The sequence below is a fragment of the Pelobates fuscus genome, chromosome 9 (assembly GCF_036172605.1).
Source record: "Pelobates fuscus isolate aPelFus1 chromosome 9, aPelFus1.pri, whole genome shotgun sequence".
Lineage (NCBI taxonomy): Eukaryota > Metazoa > Chordata > Amphibia > Anura > Pelobatidae > Pelobates > Pelobates fuscus.
In genome coordinates, this window is record NC_086325.1 from 142,664,732 (window position 1) to 142,685,356 (window position 20,625).

At 40.0% G+C, this 20,625-nt stretch overlaps 1 protein-coding gene across 6 annotated transcripts in view; it reads right to left on the reverse strand.

Moving 5' to 3' along the window:
• SH3GLB2 (SH3 domain containing GRB2 like, endophilin B2) overlaps positions 1 to 20,625 on the reverse strand; it is a 54,707-nt gene that overhangs the window by 4,414 nt on the left and 29,668 nt on the right. For 4 of the 6 annotated variants that reach the window (XM_063432641.1, XM_063432639.1, XM_063432640.1 and 1 more), the window contains exons 2-9: positions 17,699 to 17,840; positions 16,191 to 16,319; positions 14,148 to 14,281; positions 10,013 to 10,105; positions 5,093 to 5,155; positions 3,810 to 3,833; positions 2,288 to 2,377; positions 943 to 1,043 (exon numbers count right to left, since the gene is read on the reverse strand). In XM_063432641.1, the coding sequence (XP_063288711.1) occupies positions 943 to 1,043; positions 2,288 to 2,377; positions 3,810 to 3,833; positions 5,093 to 5,155; positions 10,013 to 10,105; positions 14,148 to 14,281; positions 16,191 to 16,319; positions 17,699 to 17,840 (776 nt within the window). The remainder of the gene's footprint in view (positions 1 to 942; positions 1,044 to 2,287; positions 2,378 to 3,809; positions 3,834 to 5,092; positions 5,156 to 10,012; positions 10,106 to 14,147; positions 14,282 to 16,190; positions 16,320 to 17,698; positions 17,841 to 20,625) is intronic. The other 2 variants (XM_063432643.1, XM_063432642.1) reach the window with 1 other exon arrangement.

A 20,625-nucleotide genomic window follows, 5' to 3' on the forward strand; every position in this document is an offset into this window, starting at 1 on the left:
GAGATAGTCAGTACAGAATATCCTGTAACTGCACGTGCTCAATTCCTCCACTAGATGGCCTTCAGTGAGGACACCCCACTTAACAGCAATAAAACGTAGGATGGGGTGTCCTGCTCTTAAAATTTACCTAACTCCATGGCCTAAAACAGGTATTTTCACAAATTCAGATATGCTACTATGAGTTTAAAGTGATACAGTCAAGAAAAATAACAATATAATTTAATTACAATACACTGTTTGAGAATTTTTTTAAATTCATGTATATTGTGAAGAAATCACTTGCCTTCTTTTCCCAATTCTGACAGCCATCGTTATGCACCTCTGGTGGGATTGTCTTATCTGCCCTAACGCTCACTATTTTGCGAATGTCAGCAGTATTTTCTGTTTTTAAAAGCAATGGTCAGAAAAAGCACATGTTTTTTTAAAAAGTGCCTGAGCTGTAATGGTTAAGGGGCTTGGAGTGTTTTTTTGTTGGTCTTCATGATTGTTGCTTAGTGGAGAGTGACCAAAAAATACACAAAAATACAATATTACTAATTATTTCACTGGCAAGTGCTTGGAGCAGAGCTTAAAATGTCAACTCCTACACGATCATCTAGGCCTGAAAGTTACTTGCCACTGGAGTCCTGAAGGGACCATGGCACATTCGCCAAAAGGAGAATGGGCAAGTGAAAATCCAGATCCCTGATTTGGGGTATGGATGTCTCTCAAATATTCGTATTAATGGGAAATGAAATGAGGAAGAGGAGATTTAGACCAGATGAATAAAAATACCAGATCTCCAGCATTTAAGTAGATTAACAAGCATAGATGGAAGGGCGACATTCGGCAACATGGCTCCCATTTGTGTGTAAGTGTAATGCTTTGTTTTAACATTTCTGCTATACTCCAGTTATACTGCCCCCTGGTGTTACAGAGCCTTTGTTCCAAAAACATTCTCACCTGCCCAGCTGGTTTTGCAGATCCACCATATACTGGTAGCACTGAGCAAAGTACGTAGCTTGGGCCTCGACAAATTCGTGCAGACAGCGGAGGTGATTCACCTGAAGGCAGGAAAAATAAATAGAACGTGTTACAGGATATGAATTTCCATCACAAGAATGGAACTGCAAACATTGACCACCTGGAACTAAACTAAACTAGAAATGTATTCTGAGACCTGAGTTTGTCACGTGGACCTGATGCCCACAAATGGTGTAGATGGAACTTCAGGTCTGTAGTTAAATTTAAAGGAAAACTATAGTTTACTCACTGATAACAAAAACAAATAAACTAAAAGTTAGTTATTACTGGTGTTAAAATATAAACAACAAAAACAATTAGTTAAATCTGTGCAAACAGTGCATGTGTCCATGTGGCACTCTGCAGGGAGATCGTCTTCTTAGGATGCCTCATAAATCTCTCCAAGTGCAGGTAAGTAAGCTTTGTACATACCTCCACAGCTCTCTTCATCCTAGTAAACACTGTAATAATGTTTACTGGGACAAAGAACAAGCAACTCTCACTATACTTTAGTTGGTGATTTTTCAGCACAATGTTTAGATTAGAAGCTATACTTATCAGAAGCAGCTGTTCAGTTTTTACAGATGCAAAACCACTACCCCTAAAAGTGTGCAGCCATATATTATTATATGGCTATTTGGTTATTTCTACCTCTATGGGAATGACGTATAAGAGAAAAATTAATTTCACTCAAAATTTTATTAAAATCAAGATTTTAATTAAAACAAAAAGGGATATGAGAAGGAATGCTTAAAATATTTTTTTTTGGGGGGTGTGGGGCCAAACCATCGAGCTAAAAGGAAGCCACATCATGCAGCTCCGGCCCTGAGCACGAATAAACATTTGATTTCCCCGCTCACAAACCGACCATCTGCCCCTCAAATTAATGTATTTGAATGGGGTAATAAGCAAACATTATAGGGGGACCAGTTGTTGGCTGAAGACCCGACAAATATGAGGACTCTGAAGCATCGGGCCTACTTGATGGAATGAGCCCTACTGCTGAAGCTACTTCCTGCACGTGTACGCAAATCGATGTGATCTTAGTATTTCACTTTCATTGGGTCGATTGCGCATAACAAAACTGAGGCAAGGTTATTTATAAGTTCTGTAATTACGCCCAGGCATTCGCGATTATCCACAATACAGTGTCATACTGCAATATTATTGTGTGCCATTATATACTGCAATATGTTTTAATTTTTAACTGTAAATGGATGCAAATTGATGTGAATAAAAATACTTCTTGAATAAAAATAATAAATAACTTTGTAACAGAACGCACATGTGTGCTGCTGATTCCTTCCAGGAGCAGCCTGGTCACTTCCGCCTGACGATCAAACTCTGTCTGTGCCACTCGCAATTCATGTTCTGCCTGTGGAGAAAAACCAGATTTAAATTAGGACAAAAAAAAAAATCGTTTACACACCAATACATTCCCTGCAATCATCTCCATGTGGCAAATAACCTGGATCCTTTCAAAGATCTAGTATAATCGGGGGAGGTAGTAGGTCAGCTGACTGCAGCACAATCATTTTCACCAACTACTTTAAACCTCAAGGCTTGGTGAATACCCCTCTAAACAGTAAGGAGACTTACACCGTTTAAATAACGGAAACCTGCTATTTTTTGGTAAAAATGTGGAACTTAATACATCCTTTTCAGTGTATATCGTGGCTAACCCCCACAGGGGCTGCCGTTTGGTTAGTACACTTTTACTTTCAATAATAATAAAAAGTCAATGGTTTAATAATTTACCATAGAGTTATAAGAAATAATATCCAGCACAAATAGTGCCATAACTGGAACTCAAAGGGTTAATGCCCTTCGAATGACAAAGCATCATGGAACTTGTATTTTTAAAACATCTGGGGGTCTACCTTTTGAGCACCCCTGTTACAGACTATTTATCAACAAAACCGCTTTAAATCAAAGCGTGGTAGAAGACTAAGTGCTACAATTATCGTTATACATACAACCCAGCTCGATGATTATTATTATTGAACTCCATCTAATGATTTATCCAGCTGAAACAACGTAGTCTCCAAACCTTCTACTACATTCAGGAATAGTAGAAATAACAATGCGTGGCATATCTATCCCTTCCAATTTCATAACTATTAGCTCTTATTAAATACATCCCAAATTGTTGCCCTGAACTTCAAATCAACAATGCACTTAAATCTTACATTTGTGGATATGCTTAGGAAATATACGATTGCTTCCCTTCAAAAATACATTTTTATGATGTTAAACTGTTGCATGGAGAACGGAGTAAAGTAAAAAGCAGGAGACAGAAAAAAAACAAAAAACTAAATGAAATTGAAAAGGTTCTAGGTTTTAACACTAAAACGCTATTAAAAAAAAGAAAAAGAAAGAAGCAATACTATAGCTAAGAACAGCCAGGGCCAACCTATCACTTTCCAGTTGGAGAGACAATGTTACAAGATAGTGGCCATTTTTGTCTTGCATTGTGATGGCTGGTATCCAGATATGGTCTTATCATCACTGTTAAATGAACTGAACACATACAGGGCTCATCAGACAAACGGGATTGTGCTAAGTAAATGAATCAAGGATATAAGCTGCTCAACTGGTTCATAAATAACATTAATCCAAATGAACCACCTGTAGAATATGGATTATAGATCTCCAACTGAAGAGTTGACTGGTTGGCCTCTTTATACACGTATATGCCCATATGAAACTATTTCAGGTTCCTCCAGCTGCTGAAGGTCTCCAGACTACCGCAGGTGGCAAAAAGAAAGAGCAAAACCTTATTCCTAAGCATTTCTGGGCTTGCTTACCTTGTCCACCTCGTCACTCCAAAGCTGCAGTCACAGAGTAACAGGAGAGATGAGTCTCAGACACGTCAGAGGAAACTCAACAAAACACAACAGCAAGTGATGTTTCACAGATGCATAGGGAAGTGGTGGTAAATGTAGGAGAAAGGGAATAATGGGGTCAATGCCAGTTTGAGGAGCAACATGTATTTGTACTAGTCTTCCTTTGTTCTGTCCTTCTCTGAGCCACTAGCTTGCTCGATCGCATGTGTCCAAACTGGATTTTTAATCCTGTGCTTCATCTATAAATGCAGATTATGAATTCATGGTAGGAGTGGTGTCCTAAGAATACTTGCAAAGATACGATTGGCAGAATAGAGGCCAAACAGAAACGTACAAGCCAGCGACATATACTTCACCTCTGCACTAGTCAATGAGAGCAGCCAGTGGTTGCATGACGTCAAAGCAATGGAAAACTTGCTCTCCAATCTAATACAAGTAGACATGTCTAGTCAATAGGTGTCACTATTCTTACATCATTCAAAACTAATCTGCCCTAATCATCAGCCTAGTCACTTCTACTTCATCCATCTGCTGTGCAAAGAGCCACTGTCAAATTTCACTACTGGGGTGCGGTCTGTAAAACTAATCATTTTGCATATTGGAGAATGAAAATTCAAGATAATGTACATGCACGGGACTTGATTTGCAGAAGGGCAAGGGAAGTCAACATTAAAAACTGCGAAGTCTAGAAAAAGAGTAATCAAACACTTGTAGTACGCAGGTTATGATTAAATTAGTATTTAATGAGTGAAGTAAGACCATTCACTTCTATAAAATAGCCATAAGAATCACAAGTGAATGGAACCTTTTGGGAGTAGAATTTACTGCAATGGAGTTTAGTGGGCACATGAGTGCATATGGCATGCCAACAACCCACAACAAGTTCATCACAACAGGGTACGTTTAATTAATAAAAACCTGATTCATCGTTAAACTTAAAGGTGAGCAACAAGAGAAAGAGAGAGATCTGTATGTGCAGTGTATATATCATATTTGTGTAGAATTTGGATAATTGTTTCTCAGTCTAAAGACAGAAATAACTTGTTAACTGGAGAAGTACAGGAGACTGGAAAGGCTGTACTTTTAAGGACTAATCAATTAAATGCAGTGGACAAGCTATCAATGTCACTTGAGACTGAATGGCCATCAATGGTCTAAAATGTCTCTTTTTGCTTGAACTTTACTAGATTTTGAACCAGAGGAGCAGAAATTGTATAGGGCCAAGTAGGGGAAGGTAGTCTTACCGCTGACGCACTGGCCGACAGTACGTAATTACGAGGTCGGGTCTCCTGAAAATCAGGCAAAGCCTGCAGGGAACAGAGTTCATGTCATGCAGGAAGAATATGAGTGTGAAAACCAAGCACAAAATGCACACAGAAAACAAAACCAACAAAACAAAAAAAACAGGAAATAATGCGCAAAATAGAACAGCCACGGAGCAGGTAGAATGGTCAAACTAGCTCTTGGTCCTAAATATGGAAGGGACATGAATCATAATCATCTGATCATCTTATAAATGACCTTGAGAGGTTATCTTTATACAAAAGGCAATGTCATTAATTCAGGTGTACGAAATGTCTACACAGACCTGCACCATAAACGGGACAAATGAGACAGTTACAATCCAAGATTCACACGCAATCTTCATTCTGAACAGAGGGATATTGCGTAATCCACATTTAACTATAACTAAAGGGGTTAATCTCTCTACCAACACCACCACCACCACCACCCATGTCTAGAATATACAGCTTTAGACGCGGTCACAGCAGTCTTTCCGCACAGTCACACGGAGAAGCACCATGGGATACATTAAATAAAAGGGAGAATGAGTAGATTAATTAGTTGCAATGCAGACATCCAAAGCTTAGCAGAGAAAGGGCAACCGCATGCAGAGAGCAGGACGACGCACAGGATGAAAATACAAAGTATCCAAAAGCAAACTTAATTGATGAGAAACATGGGAGGTCTCAGATCCACAAGCACACGAGACCAAAAAAAAAAAAAAGCCATACGGTTTAGTTAATCACACATCGCTCAGTAGAGCACCAAAGTCAGGCAATCTGTGACCCCCAAGTTGGTGTAGACAAAAAAATAAAAGCTATCAGTACAATAAATCCATCACGGGTGCAAGGATTTTAGATTTCTCACAAATTGAATAGGAAAGGGTTGACTGGCTAATACCAAAATCTTGGAGTACCTAATGACCATTTGAGAACCAATAAAAGTTGTCCACTAAACCACTAAAGATCATTGAAGTAATCACAATAAGTCTCTGGGTTCTGTCCTTTGACTTTCTGTCAAACAGAAGTATTGGGCTCTTTCGAGAAATTAGACAAATTAGACAAATTAGACTTTCGCATTCTCTGCCAAAATCTGTCCAACTTTGGATGGAAATGATACAATGTGAGGATTGGGGGCATGCTTCCAGCTTATCACTTCCATGAAAAGGTTGGACAGATAATGTGGAACTCTAACTTCTACATTCTGTTTAAATATGACCCGCTGGTTACTTGTCGATATGGGAAGTGTGTCTTTCTCTTTAAAGAATACAGTTCTGTAGCTCTTCACCCCTGGCTGTCTGGAGAAGCGGTTGAGAGAAACTAGGTATTTCGAAATATTGTTTGTGGAAAACCATCAATTTGTATATAGAAATCACATATTCTCAAGGTTCTCCTATGGGGCAGACCTCTAAGAATGGACCATCAGGGCGATGTAGTGGTGAGGGTGTTATACAGGAGTGACTTGAAAATTCTACACATGGTGGCACTTTCTGGATACTTCTCCAGGAGCCAACTCTAAAGCTAAGTCGCAACCAACAAATCTTCTGGTGGCTGCAAGCCAAGTGTAGGTTAGACTTTTCTATAGGTGTTGCATAAGTCTTTTGCTATCCCCCATTGGTTACCAGTTCTTCTACTCCTTAAAGGGACACTCCACTGCCCCAAATAAAAAAATAAATAAATCACTATTAAAGAGACACTCCAGGCACCCAGACCACTTCTGCCCATTGGAGTGGTCTGGGTGCTGACTCCCACTACTCTTAACCCTGCAAGTGTAATTATTGCAGTTTTTTTTTATAAACTGCAATAATTACCTTGCAGGGTTAACTCCCCCTCTAGTGGCTGTCTACTAGACAGCCACTAGAGGGCACTTCCTGCTTCATAGCACAGAAAACCTGTGCTAGAGCGTCGCTGGACGTCCTCACGCTGTGTGAGGACCTCCAGCGTCGCTCAATTCCCCATAGTAAAGAATTGAAAAGCAGTTTCAATGCTTTACTATGGGGAGCTTTAATGCGCATGCGCGGCATTGCCGTGCATGCGCATTAGGTCTCCTCGGCCGGTGGGTGGGATCAGTCTCGCCCACCGCCCGACGTAATGCAGAGGAGGAGCGGCGGAGGAGGAAGAAGTAGCGATATCGCTGCCTCTGGTAAGTGACTGAAGGGGTTTTCACCCCTTCCGCAACCGGGGATTGGGAGGTGGGAGGGAGAGGGGACCTGCAGTGCCAGGAAAACGGATTGTTTTCCTGGCACTGGAGTTTCCCTTTAAAGGGACACTATAGTCACTAGAACAACTACAGCTTAATGTAGTTTTTCTGGCCTGTCCCTGCATTCTTGTTAATATAAAACACTGCCTGTTCAAAGAAAAGTTAGGGTTTACATTGCTGCCTAGGAAGACCTCTAGTGGTAGTCATTCAGACGGCCACTAGAGGGGCTTCCTGGGCAGCACTGACATTCAGTGTATCCACTCCCTGCATAGAGGCGCTGAACGTTCCTCATAGATATGCATTCATTCAATGCATCTCTATGAGAAGATGCTGATTGGAGCAGATTGGCATTTTGTTTAGCATTGGATTGGCTGAGATCGTCAAATATAATGATCTTAGCCAAAGAGATAGAGCCAGCTGCAACAAGACCCACGCAGGGATAGAAATATGGGGAGTTTATAACACCTTTTTAATGTGGGCAAGAGGGAGGCCAGTGGGCCTAAACGGCACATTTAGAACTATAGTGTCAGGAATACATGTTTAACTTCACGAGTCAGGATGCATTCATAGCAAATAATGTTTTTACATAATAAGAATATTTTATGATGCTCAGTACAACAGACAAACGTTAACAGGGGGTCACCTGTCTGTAAGCAATCCTTTCCATGAAATGGGTCGGGAAAATAAACACATAACGCAACAACAGAGTTTACCACTAAAGTACCCCTGTCCACTCACAAATGTGCCAATATATTCCATAGGTAACTTTAGTTAGTGAGGGGATTAAACATAGGATGAAAATATATTTTTACCAGTAGTCCATTTTGAATGTTTTATTTTTATTTTTTAAAAGGGCAAAACACATGTGATACATAGGAAATTTCCACAACCGCTCTTTCGTGATTCGTGGAAAAAAGCCCTGTTGACTGGGTGGAGGGGAGTCAGGTCCTACTGTCTCTAAGATCAGAGCCTCTGTTCATAGTAACAGCAGCATGGAGCTATTCTTCAGCATAGCTCTTTGTATGACTTAGAGCCAAATAGGAAGGCAGAAGTAGCTGCCGACACAGGGATATTTGAAGGAAGGGGAGCTGCCGACATAGAGTTAAGGGGTAGGAGTGTGGGTTGCCATCACTGGTGAATGGAAAGAGAGTGGGCTGCCGGCTAAGAGCTATGGGGGGGTGGGAAAGTAGAGTGAGCTGCCATTACTGGTGAAGTGGGCTGCTGGCACAGAGATGGCGGGGGAGGGGGACGGGGAGGAGGAAGGAGAGTGAGCTGCCATTACTGGTGAATGGGAAGAGAGAGGGCTGCCGGCACAGACATAAGGGGGGGAAGGAGAATGGGCTAATTACTTGAGGTGGGGGTAGAGAGTGGGCTATGGTTGAGTGCCTGCTGACACTAGAATAAGGGGGGGGGAAAAGAAGTCTGGTGACTCTGGAGAGGTTAAATGAAAAATAGTGCAGAAAGTGTACATAGTGATTACACACACAGGCTCTACACACAAATACACCTCTGCTATCACACATATACATACCTTGTATGTGCTATCACACATATACATACCTCAAAAAGTCATATTCAAATGATTGAATATTAACTTTTAGGCCTGGCTTAAAAATGAGGGCTTGAAATTCTGAACCCGGTATATTTCTAGATTTATAAACACACACATGCACAAACACACAGGTTTGATATCTCTGCAGAACCACACATACTCCTAATCACACTATGATTGGATTGGGCCAGCAAATATAGCAGATGAGGTGTAACTCCCTCCAGGCAATGTTTGTTACAGAGACAGTGGGCAAACAGTATCAGAGAAAATAAAGGAAATAATTCACAGCAGCATCCTCAGTACCAAATACTCACATCCCCCTCGAACTGAGCAAATTACACAAAAACAGGGAAAAAATAAAAAACAGAAAGAAAGACCACAAGGTTAGTAACAGGTGTAGTGTTAAAAAAAAAAAAAAAAAGTAAAAAGAAAATATTAGTGAAAAGAAAAAAAAAAACGCTGTGGAAGGGTAAAGGAGGAAAAAATAAACCAAACAAACAAAAATAAATAATAGACATCAAACATACACACACACGAAGTGTTAAACTGCTGGAAATTCAGATGTAAATTTTCAGTTTTAGGCAAAATTAGACAAACTGACAAAACACAGCGAAATGTTTTCAGTTCGCCCTTTGTTGCCAAAAAAAAAAAAAAAAAAAACTTTGAGTTTCCAACAGTTCACTTTTAGGGGAATAGCCCTGACAGGGGTACAAACAACACACTGACATGGTCGTGTTTTCAGACATTTACATTTAGGGCCTTCAATCTGAATTTATCGAGAAAACCACTGGAGTGTCAGAGCAATATCCCAGACACCCATCAGGTCCTCAAAGACTAAACGTGAACGAAATAAGTATTCTATGTGTGGAACTTCCTTCTCTATGCCTTTTTTATTTTGCTGCTGTCCAGAACCCCCCCCCTCCCCCCCCCCCCCACCACACACAAAACAATATAAATACAATTATAAAAAAAAATTTGAAAGAAAGAATCATCAAATGTGGCTGACATGAACAGATGAAAAGGGGAGGCATCAAACCAAAGAAATGTCAATGGTTTTACCCATGTCAAATCACCCCTCCCTTTAAACTCAATCACATGCAAGAGTCCCAGCCCGAGGAGGAGACATTACCGCGGCTTTTGCTTCGGCTGTTTTGGCTTTCTTCACGCGTGTTTTGCAGGCATCCAGATCCAAGCGGAGGTTCTGGAGAATCCTCCTTTCCTTCTGTAAACAACATTTAGAGAAGTTTAGAAATGAATACAATTTGTGAATGTTGATACAGGAGCTGTATTCTCCATAATGCACTCAGGGGGGGGAAATAAAATAAATGGTATTTTATAGAATCAATGGAAAGAGACTTTTTCATGAAACATGGGAGTTTTTTGCCCTCATTTACCCGTGAGTACTACTCTAGCAGTGTTATTCAAATCTAAGGTCAAAATCGCCAAACTGGAAAAATGATCTAAATCAGCTATTCAAGTTGGACTACTTTAATGTAACATTTTAAACTTATTTTGAATGGACTCACTTTGGCGAAAAAGACCTGTAGGTAAGTTTTAAGCAAGGAACCATTTTAAGTCTAGCACAAAAGTTCTCAAAAAACTTTTCCCATCTAGAGGGGTCACGTTAGTTGAAGGTTGGAAATGGAAATCATTTTCTCGGGAAAGAGAATGTAAGCCTCTTTCTAAATTTGTCTTTGAGTGTCAAACAATGCAATTTAAACCTAAAAATCGCTTTACAAAATCACTCCTCCTCTCTGACACATTTTCTCTTTTTTTATACTGTAAACCTATTTTAAAGGTCACGTACCAGAATTACAAGCACACGTTGCACAGCCTGAATGTTAACAGCAGCCTCATTATGCACTGTATGCTGACTTGTCCTGAACACATACACGTTGCTAGTCCAGTTTCCCCTTGATCTTAGAATAGTGTCTCGAAGCTTACGAATAAGGACAAGTACAGTTTCAAACGCATTAAAGGTTTCATTTTGGCTATTCCTCCTGACCTGGATAACTTAATAAAGCCAGATATTTCTTTCTCTGGTGAAGGCTTTATTTTTTCTAGTGTGTTCTATGGGGCATGGCAAATATTTTCTGTCTTTTTAATTAACAGTTTGAGTTTTGAACGTTCAAGCAATACAAAAATCATGGTCTATTGTGAAGGGCAACATTTGGTACAGAACAAACATGCAGGGATAATCTGATCAATTGTATAATAAAAATAAATAAAAGGGTAACAAAAATGTATTACATCTAATGAAACGTGATGATTATTTTTCTTAATGATATTGATTTAAAAAAAATAAATAAAAAAATTTAACTGGCTGTGCAGCCATGTTACATTAGACTCTACGGTTATCTACGCAACTGCTGCTCAACCTAACTTGTTTGTTTCTGCAAGTTCAAATAGAGTGCATTGATCAATCACAACAGCAGGCAAGTTAGGTAGAGGAACAGTTGGTGAGCAACAGTCTAACCCAACATGGCTGCTCAACAAGATAAAGCTTTTTCTAAAAAATGTAAAAATTCAATGTACATAACATAAAAAATATATTATAAGGGACACTATAGTCACGAAAACAACTACAGCTTATTGCATTTGTTCTGGTGGGTAGAATCATTTCCTTCAGGCTTTTTGCTGTAAACACTGTCTTTTCAGAGAAAATGCAGTGTTAACATTACAGCCTAGTGATCACTTCACTGGCCACTCCTCCGATGGCTGCTAGAGGTGCTTCCTGGGCCAGTGCTGCACAGTGAGCAGTGCTGCCATTCACAACAAGAAAAGATGGAGGATGCAACTAGATACAGATATGACTAAAAAAAACAGTTCAGTGAAGAATATGTTTGTAAAACTTCACATTTAATAAATTGGCTAAAAAGTCCAATTGGTGGACTATGAAGAACAAGATAACCCTCAGGCAAAAAAGTATAAAAATAGTACTATACAAAGACAAAAACGACAGACATAAAAATAAATATCGCTTGACTGGCACCTTAATGCATTATTGTAAAGATACGGGATCTGCAAACTACTGTATAGGTAGAAGGTATCAGAGCTCTATATCTATGGTGATCTGGTGCAATGAATAATAAGCTCCTTAATACTAGTAATCAGAGGATGGACTGTACACATAATCTTGCAAGGTGCAAAATGCAGAACTAGTGCAGGTTAGCCCAACTGATTTCACAGTCTCGCACTCAACTTTTTCACAGCCGTGGTATATTGCTGTGTGTAGAGATTAGAGGGTAAAATGATATTAGCTGATTTGTCACAGTATTACAATGGTACTACGGCAAAAGTATACTGATCTGGCTGCAATTAAGATTTAGTGATGAGCCCACATTGAGTGGAGATATTAATATCGCAATGTCCCCCCATGCATACCCTATGTACTATACGTAAACCATAAACTATCCTTCATATCAGTAGTAATATGGGGTAAGTATAAAGATTAGCCACGCTGTGGCTGTACAGGGTTAACACAGGTATCACTAGATAAACTGCTACAGAGCTCATTATACGGTTACAAACCGAAAAAATTATAACAGAAGTTGCGCAATTTCTGTCAATGATAAGGTCTGCAACAGTGCATAATCACAATAATGTCACTGAAACCTGCTACAATGTTAAGTCCGATGCATAGTATCAAGTATAGACGCTGAGTGTATAGTAAGGTAGGTCCCTAATTGCTGTTTACATTCTCATCACAACATAACAAATTGTGCAGTATAAATGACATTCATTGACTATCGCAGCCCCCAGGTATGGTAGGGAGAATCAGTGGGTACAGGGCAGGGGGAATATTCCAGGTAGAAACTATCTCCCCCTATCATGCCTTCGAGGGCATTATACCAGCAAAAAACTCGCCCTGTACTAACCGTTATCCAAGCCTCCCCCCAATTATACAGAACAAAGGCAGTGTACTCAATGAAAAGCATACATTGCTTTAGTTGCTAAGCAGTCCTGTGAATGCAGAGTGCTGGTAATATTGCCCTTGGTGTTATCTGGCTGTTCCAAAGTTCATTGAAGACTCATCCACTCATCCTAATTATGGGTAACCTTCACGAAAAGATCCCTAACTTGTCTGGTAACACTGTTCGGTAGATTGCTAGTGTGAGTGAAGCACCCCTGACGCGCGTTTCGCCTGTTTAGCTCATCAGAGGGGAACGAGCGCTGCCATTCAGTGTCTCCACCCTCTGCATGCAGACACTGAACTTCCCTCATAGAGGAAGGATATGGTAGTAGATGGTATTAAATAAAAGGCGATCAGATGAGCTAAGACTGACTGATTTGGTGGTTAATAAAGTTAAAGGGTCACTATAGTCACCAGAACAACTACAAGTTATTGCATTTGTTCTGGGGAGTATAATCAGTCCCTTCAGGCTTTTTGCAGTAAACCCCGTCTTTTCAGAGAAAATGCAGTGTTTACATTACAGCCTAGGGATAACTCCTCTGGCCACTCCTCAGATGGCGTCTAGAGGTGCTTACTGGGGCAGTGCTGCACAGTGCGCAGCACTGCCATTCAGTGTCTCCACCCTCTGCATGCAGACACTGAACTTTCCTCATAGAGATGCATTGATTCAATTCATCTCTATGAGGAGATGCTGATTGGACAGGGCGGTGTTTGCCTTGTGCTGGCTCTGCCCCTGACCTTCCTCCTTGACAGTCTTAGCCAATCCTATGGGCAAGCATTGTGATTGGCTCAGAGAACCACTTTTGATTATGTCATCCATGTAGGCAGAGCCAGCAGCTGCAGAATTGAATAAAAGTAATATTTTAGTATATTTAGGGAGGCTAGATGGTGGTTTTAACAATATAGGGTCAGGAATACATGTTTGTGTTCTTGACCCTATAGTGTTCCTTTAAGTTTTAATAAATGCAAACTTTTTAATAAAATTAGGAGTTACAAGTTGAAGGTGAAAGAAACTATTGCATAAACCAATGCATGTGTTCATTCACATCATACATTTCTTATTGATAGTGTTTATCTCCCTGGGTAGGAGTATCATTCCCATAATGCAATCCTTCCTAGACCTTGCAATCTACATTAGACCTTAAAGTCTGTAACCGGTCAAGCAGTATGGCCCTCCACTAGATGTCTACAGATGGTCTGTAAGCATCCAGTAATGATATAGAGTAGAGGAGATAACGAATAAAGATCAAAAGTCAGGAGTAAGTAGCTGAGCTGTTCGTTTAAACAAATGAGATCTGTATGTCATGTAAAGATCATAAATAGAGGCCAGACTCAGATTAATAAACCTTACAGAAATCGTTCTCCAATCTCCTTCCAGGAAATTGCGCAGTGGGGTCAAGAAGTTGACAGTTGAAGAGTGGATGAAGTCTCGTTCTGCAGTTCCTAGTTTCTTCTGCGTTTCTCCAACTTTGATGAGAGTTTGTCCTAGAGGTGGAAAGTAAGATTAAATTAGATGGAAGCTGTCAGGAGGGAAAGGGCATTGTTTTGAGGTTTGAAGAATCAGATTAAAAGACAACAGAGCTCACACAGTAAGCACAACGCAATTAAGGCAAGGACATAGTCTGCCTACAGGCTCCTATTACAGCCACACGATTCTTATCGGCTATGTCCTAGCAGCTAGAAAAAGAGCTGGCAGCATGTGGCCCAAAGAAAACACATCTGGGAAATTAACGTTTAATGTACATTCTGCCAAAGACAGGGCAAAATAATTAAATGTCTCTCTAAATGTACGTCATGCCTGTCACGTAACATGATCAGGGATTTGGGGGGGGGGGGGATTTTTAAACACTAGCAGGTTTATTAACTAAAATAATTTCTAATGTGCTTTTCTTTACAAATTTATTAGGCAAAAATGGCAGAACTGAAAATATAGGGGACTAGGGAGAATATTTCCAATTTGACTATTTTAGGGCAAACGTTCTGCCTCTGCCACTTGCGATGGATGTTGGAAACTGACAAAAGTTGGTGGGCGGAAGCTCTACTTTTTGTCACATTTTGGCAGTCTCCCTACTCGAGGAGCACTTCATGTAGATTGTTCAGCTTGCTCCTGTCAGTTAAACTTACTTCTTGGTTTAAGCCATACATAACTAAATATCCTCCATATACCGTACTGGAGAGCCTCGCAGACGAATGGAAGAAAATAGTCTTGGATGCCAATGCCAAGGAATGGACAAAAAATACAAAAAAAGATTTCGGAGAGTCTTGAGGAATATTTCTCAAATAGTACAGAGTAGAATACAATTTGGGATTATGTTAAATACATTCCTGGCACGAAGATACAATCGACGTGACTTGGATGTGGCAATGGAAAGGGCTATGAATCATCAGGATATGCAACGGGATAAATACCAGACAAGGTTGACATTGCCCATGACCTTTAATTCTGCAACTCCAAAACTATCACTAAGTTACAGGAAAATTGTAATGCCTGTATCATTAGCATAGCAATTTAGATCGCGCACTCTTCAGCGATCTTTCCAGAGACACAGATTTTTTTCATAATGAAAGTATATGTAATAATTCATTTTTAAAAAGCAAAATACTCATCCCTACCTTTAATATACGACAGGATCCTTCAGCCATAAACATGCACCTTGGGTCAGACAGTGTGTGAAAATGGACAGTCTCTATGGTCTTCCCTACTTCTGTGCAGGGAGTGAGACAGGATAGATAATAGAGACTAACTGTTGGTTTTCTAACACTGTCTGACCCAAGGTGCATGCATATGGCTGAAGGATCCGGCCGTATACTAAATGTAGGGATAAGTTATTCTCACGTTTTACATATAATTAAAAAAAAAATATATATATATATATATATATATATATATATATATATATATATATATATATATATATATATATATATATATCTCCGTTCAAAACATGATGAATATTATATTAAAAAACTGTTGTCTTTAAAGCACAATTACTTACAGATTGGGAAATGCAGTATTAAGAGGCTTTTATGAAGAATCCTGCCACGTTTAGCTACACAGCAGTGAGCTCCTTCCATGTTTAGTAGAACCATGCAGTCCCCCCATATGTCAGACTGTCTGTCCTCTTAACCCCTTAAGGACCAAACTTCTGGAATAAAAGGGAATCATGACGTGTCAGACATGTCATGTGTCCTTAAGGGGTTAAGGACAAGAGTTCATGTTGCATTTAATTGCCAGTGTGCTTGAGGGGTGAATTTAATGGTTAATCATGGTGTATAGATTAATGTTCTAAATGTTTTTTCATATAACATGAATGTCTGATTGAAGCCCTAGTGCAGGTATAATATTCATTTAAAAGGAGATAAAGTAGAGGAAAGCTTATTTCACAATACTCACCATATGGTGAGCTTGGTCCAAAATCATTTGCTGCATCATTCATGTGCTGGCCAAGCAGCTCACCATTGCTCACTCTACAGGGAACCTTCCGGTCTAGCTTTTCGTACAAAAACTCTTCAACTCTGGCACCTACAAGAAGCAGAACGTTGCTAGATGAAAATATAGATGAATGGGAAAGATGGGTCTGGTAAGTTGTGCAATTTAAAGGACCACTATAGTGCCAGGAAAACATACTCGTTTTCCTGGCACTATAGTGCCCTGAGGGTGCCCCCAGCCTCAGGGACCCCCCGCCGGGCTGGATGGAGAGGAAGGGGTTAAACTTACCTCTTTCTCCAGCGCCGGGCGGGGAGCTATCCTCCTCTTCGTCTGAATGCGCATGCGCGGCAAGAGCCACGCGCACAGCCAGCCAGTCTCATAGGAAAGCATTCATAATGCTTTCCTATGGACGCTGCGTCTTCTCACTGTGATTTTCACAGTGAGAAGCACGCAAGCCCTCTAGCGGCTGTCAGTGAGACAGCCACTAGAGGCTGGATTAACCCATTTATAAACATAGCAGTTTCTCTGAAACTGCTATGTTTATAGAAAAAAAGGTTAACCCTAGCTGGACCAGGCACCCAGACCACTTCATTAAGCTGAAGTGGTCTGGATGCCTATAGTGGTCCTTTAAGAAAAGTTCAGGTAAAACACAGACAGCCATCCTGAGGGAACATAGACCTGGACCTATAGCACATCGACAATGACCTTCTCAAAGGAAATAATGACAAAATTTCCCAACTGCCCATTACAAACCTTGCAATGTGCAGCAGACCGAAGAGTCTTTAGCCCCCTTAAAATGTACAGCCCTATTTGAGCAACATCTTCAGACAATAATAGTTACACCATGGAATGTGCACTCACCTAAAGAGACCATACATGATATTTGTAACCAGGTAGCTTGAAAGAAGACTATAGTGTTAGAATACAAACATGTATTCCTAACACTAAAGTGCTCCGGTTTAGGTGACCGGAGATAAAAAGGTATTAAAAACGTACAATTTCTCCAATGCCACGCTGGTCTCGCTGCGGCTTACACTGCCTCCATGGCTGAGATCATCAATCTTGATGATCTCAGCCAATTCAATGCTTTCAAGTAGAAAAGCGTTGGGAGGCTATTGCGTATGCACAGCAAAATGCCACACTTCACTAATCAGCATCTCCTCTTAGAGATACATTGAACCCATACATCCCTACGGGGAGCATTCAGCGCTTCCATGCACGGCGTGGAGACACTGAACTCCAGTGCTGCATAGATCGCAGCACTAAGATAGTAAGTACCTCTAGTGGCCATTTGAGTGACTGCAACTAGAGGTGTTACTGAGCAGCATTGTAAACACTACCTTTTCTCTGAAAAGGCACCGTTTTCATTGCGGAGTCTGCAGGGACATGCTATAGACAACAGAATCACTACATTAAGCTGTAGTGGTTCTGGTGACTATAGTGTCCCTTTAAATAAGGCAAGCTGTACTCACTAGGATTGGGCTGCAGGAGGACCTCCGTCTGTCTCTGTATCTTCTCGGTCCAGTTCTTGGTGATGTCAGCTCTGGACATGAGATTTTCAAAATGGGCATCTAACTCGGTCTTTTCCGCCTGACCAAGCTTCTCCTCAGTGAACTGGAATAAAAGCGAGACAGACGTTAAATTGTTACAAGCATCACACCAATTAAAAATCACTTGAATAAAATGGGTCTGAAGCATCACAACATAGATTTCATGAAGATTAATTGACAGGATTTAGAGCAAGGTGCGGTGGTTTTCACCTGAGAATTACCCATTACACAAGAAAATTAAAAATCTCAATGAAATCAATTGCTTAACAATAAATACAGATGATATCTGGCCATGATTTCAATTTGATCTGTAGACACAGCCCAACATTGAATTCAGGTGGGACGGATTTATTTTTTCTGCATCTCTTGCCAATCTTATTACTCTCTAGAAAGCTGGAGATTCTTGTTGCAGTAAAAACATGCAGAGCACGCATATTGACATACATAATGGAGATATAGGTGTGCCTTTTTCAGCCATTTTTTTGTTTGATAATGTGTTCCCCTGCTTTAAACCATATATAGAGATCTAGACTACTATCCGGATTTCTGTTAGCCTCCATAATAACCTTTCAGGATCCGGTAGGAAACCTTTGTTCCTCTCGGCTTCTACATTTTATTACCAGACATTCGCAGTGTGATGTTTAATATGGAGTCTGTAATTCAGAGACGCTATATGACTCATAGAACATTATGAACAAGCGGATACTGTCCTGTGCATCAATAAATGAGGCCAGGAGGGAGGGAGCGCTTAACACAATTCAGATCTGTCACTGCAGAATATCAATCTCTGTTTTCTGGACTGATACAAGAAACATTTTACATTTGGGAACAGGTTGCTTTATCTGGAACGCAGAAAAGATCATTATTTTATTTACAGGGTGGATATAATTGTGTGGATATAATAGGTACTTGAGTACAGGGAACTCAATAAATAAAAATCGTTGGTATGCAGGTATCTCAGATAGCCTTGGCTATACCATTCACCCATATAAGCATTTCATTTCTGTGAGTCATAGAGGAACAGACTGTGATCCACAGCTCGAATATGAAAGAGCTGTTCTAACTGTGAGGAAGAATATAATCCCTTAATAATTACATACTGCGTTAAGAATATCCACATGTCTGGGTAAATGTGTGTTTCTGTTTGGCCAGATATATACATTTTCCTCTTCGTATAGTGGCAAGATGAAAGCAGTTATTATTATTATTAGGTTTAAATAGTGCCAACAAATTCTGTAATTCAATATAAAAACAGGCAGCCCCCAACTACGAATGTGCACATACCAAAACATTATCACAACTCAAAGGTGTGATTAGCCATTAACTGAACCTCATTTATGGAGCGAGAAGTGGGTATATGGAGCTAAAAGCCACTACTCTGGCACTTCATTTACGATCCTAGGGTAACAAGGAAGGAACCTTGGCCCAGGTAAATATGGGAGCTTCTTCTAAAGTTAATACAGTATTTAAAAAGGGCATGTGATAAAAATCTATTAAATACCTGCTTTGCTTTCTTTGTATAACACACTAGAGCTGTAATATACGCAGGGGGAAAAAAAAGGAAGGAAGAAAGGAAGGTGTCCTGAAAGGGCGGCCATTGTTCATAAATGGTTTGGTGAAAAATATTTTTTGATGGATTTTCGTCTCTTCTACCTTTTGTCTTAATGCTTATTTGGCTTTAGGGATTGTAAGCTCACGTACAAGTCTTATGTAGCACTTGTGCCGCAAATGTTAAGCTAAAGTCCTCAGGTAAGGCACTCTACTTCTTGTGTGCTAGTATGTCTAAATATACATCGCTCTGAGCCCTGATCAGTTGTTAAAATTGCGATAAGATAAGAGAGTTCTATTAGAACTGCTAAACAAATAAAATACACAGATCACGGTAACTCTGTTTGGGATTATTCATGACCGGTTTGCCAGAGAATACACACTCCTGTCCAACAACTGCATCCAGGACTGTAGCCCTCCTAACTCCCAATAATCTAGGGCAGCTTTGAGACACACTGGGACATTTTTGCTGCAGTGCTGCCCTTACAGTTAAACGCTCTCCTTAGCCCAAAAACTACACCAACCCTTACACTGCCTCTAAAAATAACATTTAATATAGAAGATACAGATCAGTAAGGTATAGAAGGGGTAGTGTCATCTTTGGGTTCTGGAGACATTAATCACTCGTCTTTCAGTTAATTATGATGTGTCCAGGACTTCTCAATGGCATTATATTCCCAGAATAGAATGATCAGTGTTATGTACTCTCTATATGTCTAAAAGAAAGAAAAAGGCAAAAAATTGAAAGAAAGAAAAAATATTTAAAAACATTACGATAAAAAAAAAAAAAAAAAAAAAACCCATAACGCCTACATCAATTTGGGGCAGGAGATTTGTTCGTAAAAACATTTTTTCAAATAATACATTTTTGTAAAACTACAGAGACTTCACAGTCTCAGAAGTAAAATTGGATTTGTCATCGTTTTTCCCCCTATAATTAGCATTACAATATTATAAAATATTAGAATATGTGCTCACCAAGTCAAGAAGCTTATTTATCGGGGTCCACCAACTAAGATTTCCCTGGAGGTCCATTATGGCTGGCCCTGCACCCTTCGATATATTTTTATGGCTTTTCACAGAAGCAAGAACCCATGACCCGCTTTCATGCTGCTACCCTGATTAATAATGCAAGCCTGGCTCACTCTACTGTGAGGATCAATTATTTAGACGTATTTAGGTTTCATGAACAAGGGTATGTGGTCAATATGGGGAGAGGAATGGTATGGCGTAGCCAAGACTTAGTGGGAAATAATAAAACCACGAAACACGTAGAGATATAGGACGAGTGGTGGGCCAGA